At 39.9% G+C, this 18,336-nt stretch overlaps 2 protein-coding genes across 2 annotated transcripts; both read left to right on the forward strand.

Annotated features, from left to right (window-relative positions):
• The first annotated feature begins 3,877 nt into the window (after positions 1-3,877).
• On the forward strand, positions 3,878-17,552 carry LOC138879964 (uncharacterized). Its single transcript, XM_070159614.1, has 4 exons — positions 3,878-4,142; positions 16,363-16,583; positions 16,677-17,167; positions 17,483-17,552. Exons 1-4 carry the CDS (start codon positions 3,878-3,880, stop codon positions 17,550-17,552), a joined length of 1,047 nt encoding a protein of 348 aa, XP_070015715.1.
• Positions 17,553-18,119, forward strand: LOC138879965 (uncharacterized). Its single transcript, XM_070159615.1, has one exon. The coding sequence runs from the start codon at positions 17,553-17,555 to the stop codon at positions 18,117-18,119; it is 567 nt and encodes a 188-aa protein (XP_070015716.1).
• The last annotated feature ends 217 nt before the right edge of the window (positions 18,120-18,336 follow it).

Genomic DNA, 18,336 nt, shown 5'->3' on the forward strand with positions numbered 1-18,336 from the left:
CGACTATTGTTGAAACCCTAACTTCTAAAAGGTTTCCTCACCTGTTATTGTGAGACCTTTACTTTTTTTTTGACTCTCTTCTTCACTTTGGCTATACGTGTGAGCCTGACTATCTAACTTTGTTCACTACTGAATCCTATGCTTATTTCTTTTACTATTGTATGTTATTTCTTTTGCCAATGTGCTCGGCCTTGCATGTCTGATGCTTCTGTTCACTCTATTTATATACTGAAGTGCAGAATCATGTTTCTTCCTTGATTGATCTTAGTCTTGTGGCTGATTGCAAACGATTTTCTTTTGTGACCCCTAATTTCACTCGCCTGTTTAAAATTAATTGATTTTTTTCCCTTTACTGTGATGTTTTACCTTGCTGAATCCTTTCCCAAAATAAGCATATTTTTGTACTTAGACTTGATTGTTTGCTTTATGCTTTTACTGCCCCTTATACGGCAATAATCAATATGTCCCCAAACTAATTTCTTTCCTTAATTGAGCCTGCTACTACCCGTTAAATAGTGATCCCTTAATTAAAGGGAATTACTTGTGTTAATTGATTCTGATTATGACTGTTTCCATGTTTGTGTTAAGACTTTACTTGTTACCTTATTCTTCACCTGTTTCCAAAACTATAAATACCCACCCTATTTTCTTTCAAAGACACGAACAATTGAGTTCAAGAACAAAAACTTACACTCAAAACTTTCTCTCTTTTCTCTATTACTACTTGTGCTACTACTTTGTCTAGCCGGCTGAAAGCCAAGGCTAGACTGTGGAATTTTTGCCTACTTTTCCTTTCTGCACTTAGCTTCTCTTCTGGTATGTCCTAGTTAATCTTCAAGCATCAACAACAACATGTGTCTTTAGCTATTTCAGTTTCCTTCACCCTTGCCTGCTTCTGCTTATGTTTATGCAATCAAGTTACATTACTAAGCATGCTGTAATCTGCTCCCTCCCCTTCTAAATTAATGTTTTCCCTCATGTATGCACTCTGTCAGTCACTTGTTGTGTGATTTGCTGACTTATGAATCCCAAACCCACATATTTCCCTATGTGTTTGTGTTCTCTTGCTGGTTTGTGGGCATGCCGGCATCATCTATTGTTGTACATGACCAAACCTAGCCCTTTCTGGGGTCATATGCTTCGTGCAATGTAATCCCAAAACCCCTGACCCCTTTGTGTAACTGTTGATTCTGTGTAGTTTGAGTTTTATTACTACTATTTTCAAATCACCCTTACCACTTACTATTCTCAATCCAGTTTTAAATAAATCTCTGTGTTCTGCACTTCCACTATATTCTTAGAACCTAGGTTCTGCCCCTCTTGTGTGAGCCTTGCCTTGGGACCCTTGAGCTCCCTCTGAACTTGGACACATAAGGGCTGGGCCTTCTACACTGCACTCATCTCTATCTGGTTATGCAAACATGGGTGTAAGCACTGCCCGGGGTCCCTTGAGACCCTTATGGAACTTTGACATACCCAGGTCTTAGAATGGCTTTGAAACAAGTGGCATTTGAGGTGGTTTATTCCATAACTCAGAGAGGAAGTCAGAATCAGGATTTCTATGGTTGTAAATTCTTATTTTACACTTTTCTGATGTAATTCAGTATTTGGTCTGTAATAATTTGTAACAAATATTGGGGTTGGCTAGTGAAAAGGGATGGGGTAATTATGCATGTTTTAGCTATTAGAAGGGTAGAGAACATGCCTATAGAATCTGTTATGTTCTAATTCAAGTTTTGCATGCTTTACTTTCAGGGAAATAGGGAACATGCCTATAGGATCTTCTCTGTTTTAATTCAAGTTCTGCATGTTTTACTTTTACACAAATAGAGATCATGCCCCTAGGATTAAAATTCATAGAAATCATGCCTATAGGAATTTTGATTTAATAAATCCTGCCTACTTCATTGCATGTTCAATTAGATACCATGCCGATAGGAATTGAAATCAGCTATAATAGAAATCATGCCTATAGGATCTAAATCAGTCTAGTTAAAATATGTTCGACTCATGCCTGTCATGAATCAGTTTAAGCAACCTACTCCGTTTATTAATACGGTTTAGAAAGCATGCCTATAGGATCCAAATTGCCCGTTTTAAAAAAAACTCAACCACTGTTCTGCTGCCTTCTTAATTAGTAATAGATATCATGCTTATAGGACACTACCAATACACACTTAGGAAAGCCTTAGGTAATTGCTTGATAAAATTGAACTCGCCTTTGTTTAATTAGTAACTGCTACAACCAGCAGACAGGCTTGATTCGAACTTCTTATCTGAGTTATGTAATAAATTGGTCTGCTTCAACGATTAAAACACCCGGCCTTAGTATTTTAGATTCTGACCTAAATGTGTTTAAGTCATGCTATTTATGTGCTTTATTTGAGGAGGTATATATGAGCCTCTTAGTTGTTTATATATTCCCCTTTAATATGCAGTCCTACGTGTTTTGTATGTCGTTTTAGTTTTACCTTTAAAAACCAAGAGTTAGCCTAAAATCCTCCCTCTTATAGGAATAATAGTCCTAAATCCCTCCGGGACTGATAGGAATGGGACGGGTAATAGCATGCAGTAGAGGTCGAGACCAATCCACACTTTAATACCTTAACGGGGTGGGAATGGTAGATATGGATATGATGTCCGGTACGCCAATACCACGTGTATCCCCTCTTCTGAGGAGTGTCATACCGGGTATCGCATTTATGTGATCCATATTATAAATAAACCTAGGATCCCCCTCCTTTTTATATTCTCAAATATTTGTAGAACTGTAACTCCTTTTCAAAATTCGCCTTTTAATAATTGTTTTTCAAACTCTTATGTGTTCAAACTTAAATCCCCTACTATTTGAGCCTATATTTGTCTATCTGCTAATTTCACAAAATTCACAAGAAACTGTCTGGCCGGGAACCGCACTAGTGGATCCTGAGGGGTGCCTAACACCTTTCCCTTAGGATAATTTCAAGCCCTTACCCTATCTCTGGTTATCAAACAAACTTTGAAATGAACCTTATAGGTGTCCTAGTGCACCTTAAATCATTAGGTGACGACTCTTCAAATGCAAACCCAGTTTCCAAAAGGAATGAGTTGTCCTATACCCAAAATGTCGTAAACCCGATTTTCCAATGCAAAGAGGGAAAAAAGGGGCACGACAGCATGGCGACTCTACTGGGGATCTTAGGCTTTTACCACTTTAGATTGTTCTTGTGAATTTTGTGCCTCCCTTATGTGCAATTACTTGTTTAATTCCTTTAAGCATTTAATTTCTTTTCAAAAGCAAAACTAACCTATCTTCTTTGTTTCCTTCCTTTATTGCTGCTTTAAATTATGAAACTGCTATATTTATCACTTTATTAATGTGCAAATACGTGCCAACATGTTTTAATTATTGCATAATCATGCTCAACATCATACTCCACTGTGCCAAACAAATATTATAGCAACGCTTATAATGAGTGGTTGTGCTCTTCCTATATCATTACCCCCTAAATTCGGAAAAGCATATTTGCGGTAAAACCAGTCGATTAGCGGTGCAGTTGATGGTTCCGTGCCTTCCCCCTTAAGTTGTTCGCTCAAGGGTACCAGTCTAAAACCCCATAGAAACCTTACTCTGTTCAAATTATGCATGCATCATGGTTAAACCTAGCCGGGTCAGTTATGTTGTCCACATAATGATTCTTTAAGATAGCCTTGTCCAAAAGTCCACTGGGTTTTCCTAAACCCAAACGGACATCATCACGTTCTGTGCATTTATTTGGAGAACTAAATGTTTTATGCTAATTGTTGATGATAAATAGTCGAGTCTGGTGGGGTAGGGTCTAACCCTTTTGTTTTGTAGAAAATAAGGCACGAGGTCCCCAGTTTCGGTATGATTAGCATGCCTCCACTCTTGCTAGACTGGTGGAGGAGTCTTCCATCAAATGATCAAATCAATGAGCGTAAAGAGAGGGCCGCCAAAGCTAGCGAAAAATTGGAATATCTGGATTATAGTCAGCTGGAATTGGAAGGAAAAGTGAGGAAGAGAGTCACCGACTGCCAAAACGCTGAGGGAAATGAAGGAGAGCACCTGGCAAAGACATTTTTACTGGTGAACCTACGCGAATTGGAGGATCTGATCAATGAGAGCATTCAACCTGAGGAAGGTCCTTCTGAGACCAAATAGATAGGAGTTCATCTTTTTGCTTTATAAATTGTAATAAGGCCCATGGCTATTAGTGACTTTTATTTCCTGTTTATTTATCAATTTGGAATTAGTCTAGTTTTTATCAATAAAATGAAGCATTTAGCATCCTAAGTTCTCCAAATTAATTTGTCGCTAGGCCTACCTTGGGCACAAAGAGGCAAATTAGGACGTGCTTTACATTCCTTGCACTATGTGTTTAAATATTGCAATACTTTTTACGATCTTTACTGACTTGATTACCTTTTTGCTTTATTATTCCCCTCCCCAAAGGTTAGTTTGTGCACTCTGGCATCATCATTTTATTTCACAAGATCCAGGGGCACATCTCAAGAATTGGACCATCAGGGCAACCAGAGCTCGGCGAGCCTCGGGGTAGCAAGGCTAAAACAAGCATCATGCACTGTTTTATTTACTAAATGATTTTCTTTTTGCATTCTTTCAATTCCCCCAATAAGATCGACAATGTTCAAAACAATTATGCAATTTATCAAAGCATTTTGACTTTTCTTATGAATCAACACTCATTATTATTTCTCTCTCATTACTTTACATATACAACATTACTATTACTTATCTTGATGAACCAATGACTGTGACATGCAATGAGACAACGCAACAAATGGATACTGATTCAAAGGAAGATGACATACCTGACGAGATTGTCAAAGAGGTTGAGAACTTTGAGAACAAACCTAAGTCCAACCTGGACGAGACCGAAATTGTCAACTTGGGAGATGCAGAAAATGACAAGGAAACACGAATCAGCATTCACTTATCGCCATCGGAGAAGAAAGAATACACAGAATTTCTAAAGGAGTATGAGGACATATCCGCCTGGTCGTATGATGACATGACTGGTCTGAGTACGTCTATTGTAGCTCACAAACTGCCTACCGATCTGACATGTCCACCGGTAACATAAAAGCTCAGAAAGTTCAAGCATGATATGAGTTTGAAAATCAAGGAAGGAGTCACAAAGCAAGTCAAATCTAAGGTTCTCAGGGTAGTAGAATACCCAACATGGTTAGCCCAACATCGTGCCAGTACCAAAAAAGGAAGGAAATGACACAGTCTGTGTCGACTACCTGGATCTCAACCAGGCCAGTCCGAAAGACGACTTCCCTTTGCCGAACATACACATCCTGATTGACAATTGCGCCAAGTATGAGCTGCAGTCTTTTGTAGATTGTTTCGCTGGTTATCATCAGATCTGGATGGATGAAGAAGATGCTGAGAAAACGACTTTCATTACTCCGTGGGGAATGTACTATTACAAGATGATGCCGTTCGGCCTAAAGAATGCAGGGGCCACCTACATAAGGGCCATGACTACCATTTTCCATGATATGATACATAAGGAGATTGAGGTATATGTAGATGATGTCATCGTTAAGTCCAAGAAGGCCACTGATCACATGGAAGATTTGAGGAAGTTATTCAATAGATTGCGAAGGTACAACCTGAAACTGAATCCCGCGAAGTGCGCATTTGGGGTTCCCGCTGGAAAATTGCTTGGGTTTATTGCGAGTCGCCGAGTAATAGAACTGGATCCATCAAAATTCAAAGCTATTCAAGAATTGCCACCGCCAAAGAACAATAAGGATGTGATGAGTTTCTTGGGAAGGCTCAATTACATCAGCTGATTCATAGCACAGTCTATAGTTATTTGTGAACCAATCTTTAAAATATGGAAGAAGGATGCCGCTACCAAATGGACTGAGACTGCCAAAAGGCCTTCGACAGAATCAAGGAGTACTTGTCAACACCACCAGTCTTGGTCCCGCATGAGCCAGGTAGACCCTTATTACTCTACCTTGCAGTATTGGATGGAGCTTTCGGTTGCGTTCTGGGGCAGCATGATGAAACTAGGAGGAAGGAGCATGCCATCTATTATATCAGTAAGAAGTTCACCCCATATGAGGCCCAGTATTCTCTGTTGGAACACACCTGTTGTGCTTTGACTTGGGTAGCTCAGAAGCTGAGGCACTACTTCTGTGCCTATATTACATATCTCATATCAAGGATGGATCCTTTGAAGTACATCTTTCAGAAGTTCATACCCACTGGCAAGCTAGACAAGTGGCAAATCTTGTTGAGTGAGTTCGACATTATTTAGGTAACTCAGAAAGCGGTCAAAAGACAAGCACTGGCATGCCACCTTGTTGAGAATCCCGTGGATGGAGAATACGAACCCCTAAAAATGTACTTTCCTGATGAAGAGGTATCATTCATAGGAGAAGACATTGCAGAATCCTATGACTGTTGGAGAATGTTTTTCGATGGAGCAGCAAATTTCAAAGGAGTTGGCATAGGAGCAGTCCTAGTATCAGAAACCGGTCAACATTATCCGGTGTCCACCAAACTCAGGTTCCCATGTACCAACAACATGGCCGAATATAAAGCTTGCATCCTAGGGCTCAAAATGGCCATTGGCATGAATGTTCAAGAGCTACTAGTAATTGGAGATTCAGACCTGCTTATACATCAGGTACGTGAAGAATGGGCAACCAAGAACTCCAAGATACTCCCGTATCTACATCATGTACAGGAATTGAGAAAGAGGTTCACGAAGACGGAGTTCCAACATGTTCCTAGAGTCTAGAATGAGTTCGCCGATGCATTGGCTACCCTGTCATCTATGATACAACATCTAGACAAAAATTTCATTGACCCCATTCCAGTAAAGATCCATGATCAGTCAGCTTACTGTGCCCATGTTGAAGAAGAAGCAGATGGAAAGCTCTGGTTTCATGACATCAAGGAATATTTGGCAAAAGGAGAGTACCCAGAACTTGCAAATCCTACTCAGAAACGCACACTTCGGAGGTTCTCCAAAATTTCTTTCACAGTGGAGGAATCCTATATAGGAGGACTCCTGATTTGGGACTGTTAAGGTGTGTCGATGCAAAGGAAGCATCCAGGCTACTAGAGGAAATTCATCCTAGGACCTGCAGTCCCCATATGAACGGTTTTGTCTTAGCAAAGAAGATACTCCTAGCAGGTTACTTTTGGATGACCATAGAAACGGACTACATCCAGTATGTCCGGAAATGCCACTGCTATCAGATACATGCAGACATGATAAAGGTACCTCCAAATGAACTTAATGTAACAAGCTCACCGTGGTTGTTCGCTGCTTGGGGGATGGATGTTATTAGACCAGTGGAGCCTGCCTCTTCCAATTGACACAGGTTTATCATAGTAGCAATCGACTATTTCACCAAATGAGTCGAAACAACATCTTATAGAGCAGTGACTAAGAAAGTCGTGGCAGACTTTGTTCGCGATCGCATTGTTTGTCGATTCGGAATTCCAGAGTCAATCATTACTGATAATGGCTTTATCCTCAATGGCGACTTGATGAAAGCTATGTGTGAAACTTTCAAGATCAGACACAAAAATTCCACAGCCTACAGACCTCAAATGAATGGAGCTGTAGAATCCGCCAACAAGAATATCAAGAAGATATTGAGGAAATTGATAGAAAAGCATAAACAATGGCACTAGAAGTTTTCATTTGCTCTATTGGGGTATCGCACCACAGTCCGCACATCAACCAGGGCAACCCCCTATATGCTGGTTTACGATATAGAGGCTATTATTCCTGTTGAGGTAGAAATTCCTCCCCTAAGGATCATACAGGAAGCTGAGCTCGATGATGTAGAATGGGTGAAAAGTCGTTATGAGCAACTACCCTTATAAACATAAAGAGAATGAATGCATTTTGACATGGTCAACTCTACCAGAATAGAATGTCTAGAGCCTTCAACAAAAGAGTCAAGCCAAGACAATTCACACCGGGGCAGCTGGTGTTAAAGAAAAATTTTCCGCATCAAAATGAAGCCAAAGGGAAGTTCTCTCCCAACTGGCAGGGTCCATACATGGTTCATCGGGTTTTGACAGGAGGAGCCCTCATACTTGCTGAAATAGACGGAGAAGTCTGGCCGAAGCCAATCAATTTAGATGCAGTCAAGCGTTACTATGTGTAATCTTTATGCATTCCTTATATGATGTAAATTGAATGCCTGACCTGATTCCCGTTTAAGAGGGGATACGTAGGCAGCCCTGTGGGTTTGGTCACAATGCAATAAAATTTTCGTTCCCCCTTCCCCCCCGCCCCGCAGTTGAAACTGGGGCAGAATTTTGAGGAGGACCCTCAAAATTCCGAAGTAATTTAGCCAATCGCTGCGAGCAGCAGTCAGAAAAGTCAACTTATCAAATTGGGGCAGAATTTTGAGGGGGATAGCTAGAGAGGTTGCAATGTCCCGAGCCACGTCACAGTCGCCGGTTCATCTAAAAGCTATTTCTTAATTATACACTTATGTCATATTTTTACGAAACCATGCATATTTATTATAAAATTTCTTTGTTTAGCAACGCTACCCTAATGATACGTGAAATATCACCAGATCAAAGCCGAGCAGGACAAGCAAAGCCAGCGGGGATACGAGCTAAACTTCCCCCTCTACAAAACTCACGATTTTTCTTTGGATACAGGCACCGGGATTGCAAAATCATTAAACATACTATACACTCATGGACAAACATTATTCAGGAACACGACTCTCCGAACCGTTACACTTGCAAACATTTGCTATCAACATACACCAATGATGTTCCGTCTATCATAATGCTCTCAGTAATCACGACATCGCAAACTGCTATCAGCTAAGAAAACTCTACTATCAGTAGTTATTTCATTTTTGCATAAGGCTACCATTCTACCTTCCGAGACTAAACGCTGTCTCCATCTGCACCCCTGCATAAGGCTACCATTCTGCCTTTCAAGGTTAAGCTCTACCTCCATCTGCATCTGCATTGCATAAGGCTACTATTCTGCCTTCCAACTTGCATAAGGCTACCATTCTCCTTCCGAGACTAAACGTTGTCTCCATCTACATTTGCATTGCATAAGGCTACCATTCTGCCTTCCGAGACTAAACATTGTCTCCATCTGTACTCATGCATAAGGCTACCATTCTGCCTTCTAAGACAAAACATTGTCTCCATCTGCATTCTTGCATAAGGATACCATTATACCTTCCGAGGTAATCTCTACCTCTCTCCGCATTTGCATCTTGCATAAGGCTACCATTCTGCCTTCCGAGGTTAAGCTCTACCTCTCTCCGCATTTGCATCTTTGCATAAGGCTATCATTTTTGCCTTCCGAGGCTAAGCTCTACCTCCAATTTTCTTCGAAATTAAGCACTATCTCAAGCATCATTTATTTCATTTCTCTTATGGGCTAAGCTCTGCCCTTCAATTCACTAGACTAAGCTTTGTCTTGTCCGCATCATGCTACTGCATCTCATAGGCTGAAATATCGCCTCATATTGCATCTTATGGGGTGAAATATCGCCTTATACTGCATCTCATGGATTGAAAGATCGCATCATACTACATCTCATGGGCTGAAAGATCGCCTCATACTGCCTCTCATAGGCTGAAAGATCGCCAAATTGTCAGAAGTCGTCATCGTTCGAAGGCACCATCTTCATAGCCCGAGAACACCATGTAATGGCCTGAGGATCCTTTTTAATCTTTTGCATATCATTATTCAAAGGCACCATGGTTCGGATGCACAATCCTCATAGCCCGAGAGCATCATTTCATGGCCTGTGAATCCTTTATCATATGCTTCATGACCCAGGACGTCATGGTCTAAGGACGTCATCCTAATCGTCCGAAGAAAACATTCATGGTCCGACGGGAATTCGCATCATGTTTAGATTTATGCGTAATATACGCTTGTATCGTTTCTAATTGTAAGTAAACCGGCGAGCAATGACCATCCTAGTAGGAGCGGGCCCACTCCAATTCCCGCAGCCATATCAAAACTTAACCATTCCCACAAGCCGCCCACTCACCCCGCCTTAGATATTGGGTCCGTTCTTGGAAAGTCTCCATCGGCATACTCCGCCGACAGATCCTGAACTACATATGACCTGATTCCTGTAAAACCAGGGATATGTAGGCAGCTCAGAAGTCGGGGTGCAGCCTATCTTTTTTAAACCGTTTCGCTCGGTTGAAATTGGCCATCATATCTTTACCCGACAACTCTTTCATCCTTCCCGGGTAAAGAGGGGCAGCTGTTGATACCCAAATTTTTCTTATATATTTCCAATATGCAAAAACCTTCAAAATAACATGTATATGCATATGTAATAATATCCAAATATTTTATTATTTTTTCCATAATTTTTAAAGGTTTTCAAATTCAATTTATTTCCCTCTTTTATCCATAAAAACCCCAATAATTATTTCCAAAATTATTATTTTGGTAATTCATTTGTTGGAATTTTATATTTATACTAAAATATAGCTAAGTTAATTAGTCGTATATTTTTAAAAAATTATTTAGTATTTTTAAGCTAAATTAAATATAATTGCAATATTAGCCCTTGTAAGATTCAATTATATTTTATATTCATAAAATTAAGTCCTGTATTTTTAAATTGATAATTATATGTTATAAATCATTTTAGTGCTTTCAATTTATTTCCAAAAATTAATTTACTATTTTATAATTTTAAAAGGGGAAATTGGCTATTTAAATAATAGCCCAATTACATTTCAATTTTAGCCTAAATCTAACCCGAAATTAAACCCAATTTCCCCGGCCCAATTCCATTTCAAACCTGACCCTTAACCCAATTAAATGACCCAACCCGAATTCCCTACCTACCCTTTTGAATCCAGGCCGTTGATCATTCAGATCAACGACCACCGTTCGCCCTTCCATAATTAAACCCAAAAGACCCCTAAACCTACCTCATTTTTCACCAATCACTACCTTTGGATCCCTTCCCTCCCAACTCTCTCTACAATCCCTCATGAACCCTAGCCGCCGCCATCTAATTTCACCCTAATCCACCTTAACCCCTGCCTAATCCATGGCCTCTCATGGCCATTGGAGATGTGTATCAGCCTCCTATGGCTCTTGGGTGTTTTTTTTTGTGGTTTCATGTCCAGTCCTCAAAGGGATCTGGTCCAGTCCTTGCTCGACTTTTGTTCATGGCCTTTCTCCGGCCATCCATGACCTTTCTCCGGCCTTTCAAGGCAGATCCTTGACTTTCCTGGTTAGATCGGTAACTTTCAAGGTTTTTCTCACCTTTTCTGGGTTTTTGAAACCCTAATATTTAAGATCTTTTGATTTTCCTTTCAGATCTACCATAGATCTGTGCTTACTATGAATGCCTTAAGTGTTTTCTCGAAAGTTCTTCAACTTTTCTTTTCAAGCGACTCTTCATTAGGGTTTTCCTTTAAGTTTTTCAAAAGATCTCTTCTCTGATTTTAATGTTGTTTGTGATTTTGCTATATTTTTCTCATATTGTTCTTCTATCTGAGTCAGCATATTGAAAACCCTAATTCCTTTTTTGGTCGCATCCGAGTTCTGAAACTGTTTGTTTAAATATGTACTTGTTCGATTAAGTTCTTCGTTCTTGTTTGACTTATTTGATTTTGAGTTTTGCCATATTTTAAACTTGATTATTGTGGAAAACCCTAGGTCCTTTGGTCTGAGGCTGCTTGTTTGAATGTATACTTGACTCTATTAAAGGTTCCTTGTTTTAGACTCTCTTTTCTTTATGTGACTTATTTAATTCTGAGTGTTACTATCTTTTTAACTCGACTATTGTTGAAACCCTAACTTCTCAAAATGTTTCCTCACCTGTTACTATGAGATCTTTACTTTTTTTTGACTCTCTTCTTCACTTTGGCTATACGTGTGAGCCCTGACTATCTAACTTTGTTCATTACTGAATCCTATGCTTATTTCTGCTACTATTGTATGTTTTTTCTTTTGCCAATGTGCTTGGCCTTGCATGTCTGATGCTTCTGTTCACTCTATTTATATACTGAAGTGTAGAATCATGTTTCTTCCTTGATTGATCTTAGTCTTGTAGCTGATTGCAAAAGATTTTATTTTATGACCCCTAATTTCACTTGCCTATTTAAAATTAATTGATTTCTTTTCCTTTACTCTGTTTTACCTTGCTGAATCTTTTCCCAAAATAAGCATATTTTTGTACTTAGACTTAATTGTTTGCTTCATGCTTTTACTGCCCTTTATATGGCAATAATCAATCTGTAACCAAACTGATTTCTTTCCTTAATTGAGCCTGCTACTACCCGTTAAACTGTGATCCCTTAATTAAAGGGAATTACTTGTGTTAATTGATTCTGATTATGACTATTTCCATGTTTGTGTTAAGACTTTACTTGTTACCTTATTCTTCACCTGTTTCCAAAACTATAAATACCCACCCTATTTTCTTTTAAAGACACGAACAATTGAGTTCAAGAACAAAAACTTACACTCAAAATTTTCTCTCTTTTCTCTATTACTACTTGTGCTACTACTTTGTCTAGCCGGCTGAAAGCCAAGGCTAGACTGTGGAAATTTTGCCTACTTTTCCTTTCTGCACTTAGCTTCTCTTCTGGTATGTCCTAGTTAATCTTCAAGCATCAACAACAACATGTGTCTTTAGCTGTTTCAGTTTCCTTCACCCTTGCCTGCTTCTGCTTATGTTTATGCAATCAAGTTACATTACTAAGCATGCTGTAATCTGCTCCCTCCCCTTCTAAATTAATGTTTTCCCTCATGTATGCACTCTGTCAGTCACTTGTTGTGTGATTTGCTGACTTATGAATCCCAAACCCACATATTTCCCTATGTGTTTGTGTTCTCTTGCTGGTTTGTGGGCATGCCAGCATCATCTATTGTTGTACATGACCAAACCCGACTCTTTCTGGGGTCATATGCTTCGTGCAATGTAATCCCAAAACCCCTGACCCCTTTGTGTAACTGTTGATTCTGTGTAGTTTGAGTTTTATTACTACTGTTTTCAAATCACCCTTACCACTTACTATTCTCAATCCAGTTTTAAATAAATCTCTGTGTTCTGCACTTCCACTATATTCTTAGAACCTAGGTTCTGCCCCTCTTGTGTGAGCCTTGTCTTGGGACCCTTGAACTCCTTCTGAACTTGGACATATAAGGGCTGACCCTTCCACACTGCACCCATCTCTATCTGGTCATGCAAACCTGGGTGTAAGCACTGCCTGAGGTTCCTTGAGACCCTTAGGGAACTTTGACACATCCAGGTCTGAGAAAGGCTTTGAAACAAGTGGCATTTGAGGTGATTTATTCCATAACTCATAGAGGAAGTCAGAAATAGGCTTCCTATAGTTGTACATTCTTGTTTTACACCTTTTTGATGTAATTCAGTATTTGGCCTGTAATAATTTGTCACAAATATTGGGGTTGGCTAGTGAAAAAAGATGTGGTAATTATGTATGTTTTAGCTATTAGAAGGGTAGAGAACATGCCTATAGGATATGTTCTGTTTTAATTCAAGTTCTGCATGCTTTACTTTCAAGCAAATAGGGAACATGCCTATGGATCAACTCTATTTTAATTCAAGTTCTGCATGCTTTACTTTCTCACAAATAGAGATCATGCCCCTAGGATTAAAATTCATAGAAATCATGCGTATAGGATCTAAATCAGTCTAGTAAAAATCAGTTCGACTCATGCCTGTCATGAATCAGTTTAAGCAACCTACTCCTTTTATCAATACGGTTTAGAAAGCATGCCTATATGATCCATATCGCCCGTTTAAAAAAAAATCAACCACTGTTCTGCTTTCTTCTTTATCAGTAATAAATATCGTGCTTATAGGACACTACCAATACACACTTAGGCAAGCCTTAGGTAATTGCTTGATAAAACTGAACTCGCCTTTGTTTAATTAGTAATTACTACAACCAGCAGGCAGGCCTGATTCGGACTTGTTATCTGAGTTATGTAATAAATTGGTCTGCAACGATTGAAACACCCGGCATTAGTATTTTAGATTCTGACCCTAAATGTGTTTAAGTCATGCTATTTATGTGCTTTATTTGAGGAGGTATATATGAGCCTCTTAGTTGTTTATATGTTTCCACCTAATATGCAGTCCTACATGTTTTGTATGTCGCTTTAGTTTTACCTTTAATAACCAAGAGTCAGCCTAAAATCCTCCCTCTTATAGGAATAGTAGTACTAAATCCCTCCGGGACTGATAGGAATGGGACGGGTATTAGAATGCAGTAGAGGTTGAGATCAATCCGCGCTTTAATACCTTAACGGGATGGGAAGGCTAGATATGGATATGATGACTGGTGCGCCAATACCACATGTATCCCCTCTTCTAAGGAGTGTCATACCGGGTATCACATTGATGCGATCCATATTATAAATAAACCTAGGACCCCCTCCTTTTTATATTCTCAAGTATTTGTAGAACTGTAATTCCTTTTCAAAATTTGCCTTTTAATAATTGTTTTTCAAACTCTTATGTGTTCAAACTTAAATCCCCTACTATTTGAGCCTATATTTGTCTATCTGCTAATTGTACAAAATTCACAAAAAAATGTCTGGCCAGGAACCACACTAGTGGATCCTGAGGGGTGCCTAACACCTTTTCTTAGGATAATTTCAAGCCCTTACCCTATCTCTGGTTATCAAACAAACTTAGAAATGAACCTTATAGGTGTCCTAATGCACCTTAAATCATTAGGTGACGACTTTTCAAATGCAAACATAGTTCCCAAAAGGAATGAGTTGTTCTATACCCAAAATGTCATAAACCCGATTTTTTGATGCAAAGAAGGAAAAAGGGGGCGCGACAAGTCCAACCTGGACGAAACAGAAACAGTAAATTTGGGGGACGCCGAGACATTTAAGGAGACTCGTATCAGCATTCACTTATCACCAATAGAGAAAGAATAGTACATTCGTTTCTTAAAGGAATATGTGGACATCTTCGCATGGTCATATGATGACATGACCGGTCTGAGCACGTCCATAGTGGCTCACAAGTTACCTACTAATCCTATGTGTCCGCCAGCGAAGCAGAAACTCAGAAAATTCAAACCAGATATGAGCCTAAAAATCAAGGAGGAAGTTACTAAGCCAAAGTCCTTAGAGTGGTTGAGTACCCAACCTAGTTAGCCAACATGGTACCACTTCCGAAGAAAGACGGTAAAGTCAGAGTATGTGTTGACTATCAAAACTTAAATAGAGCAAGTCCCAAGAACGACTTTCCACTGCCAAATATACACATCCTGATCAACAATTGCACCTAGCACGAACTCCAATCCTTTGTAGATTGCTTCGCGGGTTATCACCAGATCTGGATGGATGAAAAAGATGAAGAGAAATAGCTTTTATTGCACCATAGGGGGTATACTGCTACAAGATTATGCCATTCGGTCTAAAGAATGCTGAGGCTACTTACATGAGATCCAAGACAACCATCTTCCATGATATGATACACAAAGAAATAGAGGTATATGTGGACGATGTCATTATCAAATCCGAGAGGGCCGCGGATCACATAGCGGACTTAAGAAAGTTCTTTGATAGGTTAAGGAGGTACAACTTAAAACTGAATCCCACAAAGTGTGCATTCGGGGTTCCCTCTGGAAAGTTACTAGGATTCATTATCAGTCATCGAGGGATCGAGCTAGACCCATCCAAGGTTAAGGCTATTCAGGAATTACCGCCACCCAAGAGCAAAAAGGACGTGATAAGCTTCCTATGACGTCTCAACTATATCAATCGCTTCATAGCACAGTCCACAGTTATGTGTGTGCCTATCTTCAAGATGCTGAGGAAAGATGTCGAAACAAGTTGAACCGAGGATTGTTAGAAAGCTTTCGACAAAATCAAGGAGTACTTGTCCACACCACCGGACAGCCTTTGCTACTCTATCTATCTGTATTGGACGGAGCCTTTGGATGTGTTCTGGGATAACACGATGAGACATGGAGAAAGGAGCAAGCCATATACTACCTAAGTAAGAAATTCACACATTATGAAGCACGATACTCTCTGCTGGAACGCACTTGCTATGCTTTGACCTGGATGGCCGAAAAATTGAGGCATTACTTCTATACCTATACCACATACCTCATATCCAGGATGGACTCTCTGAAGTACATATTTCAGAAACTCATGCCAACTGGGAAGTTAGCCAAATGGCAGATACTATTAAGTGAGTTCGATATCGTCTATGTAACTCAAAAGGCAGTCAAAATATAAGCATTGGCAGATCATCTTGCTTAAAATCCAGTGGGAGGAGAATATGAACCCTTAAAAACGTATTTTCCTAATGAAGAATTGTCATTCGTAGGAGAAGACATTACTAAAGTATACGACGGCTGGAGGTTGTTCTTTGATGGAGCTGCAAATTTTAAAGGACTGGGCATTGGAGTGGTTTTGGTATTAGAAACATGTCAACATTATCCGGTATCTTCTAAGCTCAGATTTCCCTGTACCAACAATATGGCAGAGTATGAAGCCTGCATACTGGGGCTCAACATAGCAATCGACATGAATATTCAGGGGTTACTGGTAATTGGTGATTCAGATTTACTCGTGCACCAGGTACAAGGAGAGTGGGCCACTAAGAATTCCAAGATATTGCCATATTTGCACCATGTGCAGGAATTGAGAAAAAGGTTCACGAAGATAGAGTTTTGGCATATTCCCAGAATTCAGAACGGGTTTGTCGATGCTTTGTCCACCTTGTCATCCATGATACAACATCCAAATAAGAATTTCATTGATCCCATCCCAGTGAGAATCCATAATCAACCGGCTTACTATGCTCATGTCAAGGAAGATACGGATGGAAAGCCTTGGTTCCACGATATCATAGAGTATTTGGCAAAAGGAGAATATCCAGAGCATACGAACCATACTCAGATACACACACTTCGGAGATTGTCGAATCACTTTTTCTATAGCGGAGGAAACTTGTACAGAAGAACTCTTGATTTGGGATTGCTAAGATGTGTCGACGCAAAAGAGGCTTCTAAGCTACTTGAGGAAATACATACTGGGACATGCAACCCGCATATGAATGGTTTTGTCTTGGCCAGGAAGATACTTAAGGCCGGTTACTTTTGTATGACTGTGGAGACAGATTGTGTCCAGTATGTTCGCAAATGCTACCAATGTCAAGTGCATGCCGATATGATAAAAGTGTCGCCGAATGAGCTCAATGCAACAAGCTCACCTTGGTCGTTCGCTGCCTGGGGAATGAATGTCATTGGTCCGATCGAGCCCACCACTTCAAACGGGCATAGGTTCGTTCTGGTAGCCATTGACTACTTCATAAAATGGGTAGAGGCCGCATCCTACAAAGCTGTAACCAAGAAAGACATCGCAGACTTTGTCAAGGATCGTATTGTTTGTCGATTCGGAGTTCCCGAGTCTATTGTCACTGATAATTCTACCAATATCAATAGTGATCTGATGAAAGCCATTTGCAAAGCTTTCAAAATCAAGCACAAGAATTCCATAGCCTATAGACCTTAGATGAATGGAGCCATAGAAGCCGCCAACATAAACATCAAGAAGATACAAAGGAAGATAGTAGAAAACCACAAACAATGGCACGAGAAGTTACCCTTTGCTTTGTTGGGATACCGCACTATAGTTCGCACATCAAATGGGGCAACTCCCTACATGATGGTTTATAGTACCGAAGTTGTCATCCCAGCCGAGGTAGAAATTACTTCTTTAAGGATCATACAAGAAGCCGAACTCAGTGATGCAGAATGGATAAAGTGCCACTATGAACAATTAGCCCCTATAGATGGAAGAAGGATGAACGTTGTATGTCATGGTCAACTTTATCAGACTAGAATGTCCATATCTTTCAACAAAAGAGTCATGCCAATACAGTTTGCACCAGGACAGCTAATGCTGAAGAAGATCTTCCCACATCAAGATGAAGCCAAAGGGAAATTCTCTTCCAATTGGCAAGGTCCTTACATGGTTCACAAGGTGCTAACAGGAGGAGCACTCATAGTTGCAGAGATGGACGGAGAAGTCTGGCCAAAACCAATCAATTCAGATGCACTCAAGAGATACTATATGTAGACTACTTACATTTCTTCATCTAATGTAATTGAACTATGCTTGACCCTAATTCCCATTTAAGAAGGGATACGTAGGCAGCCATGTGGGTTCAGTCATATCACAATAAAATTTCCATTCCACCCCAAGATCAGAAACTGGGGCAGAGTTTTGAGGAGGACCCATAAAATTCCGGAGCAAGTCCAACCGACGCCAGCATATGCCAGACAATCAAAAATTA

The sequence above is a fragment of the Nicotiana sylvestris genome, chromosome 10 (genome assembly GCF_000393655.2).
Source record: "Nicotiana sylvestris chromosome 10, ASM39365v2, whole genome shotgun sequence".
In the NCBI taxonomy this organism is placed as follows: Eukaryota; Viridiplantae; Streptophyta; class Magnoliopsida; order Solanales; family Solanaceae; genus Nicotiana; species Nicotiana sylvestris.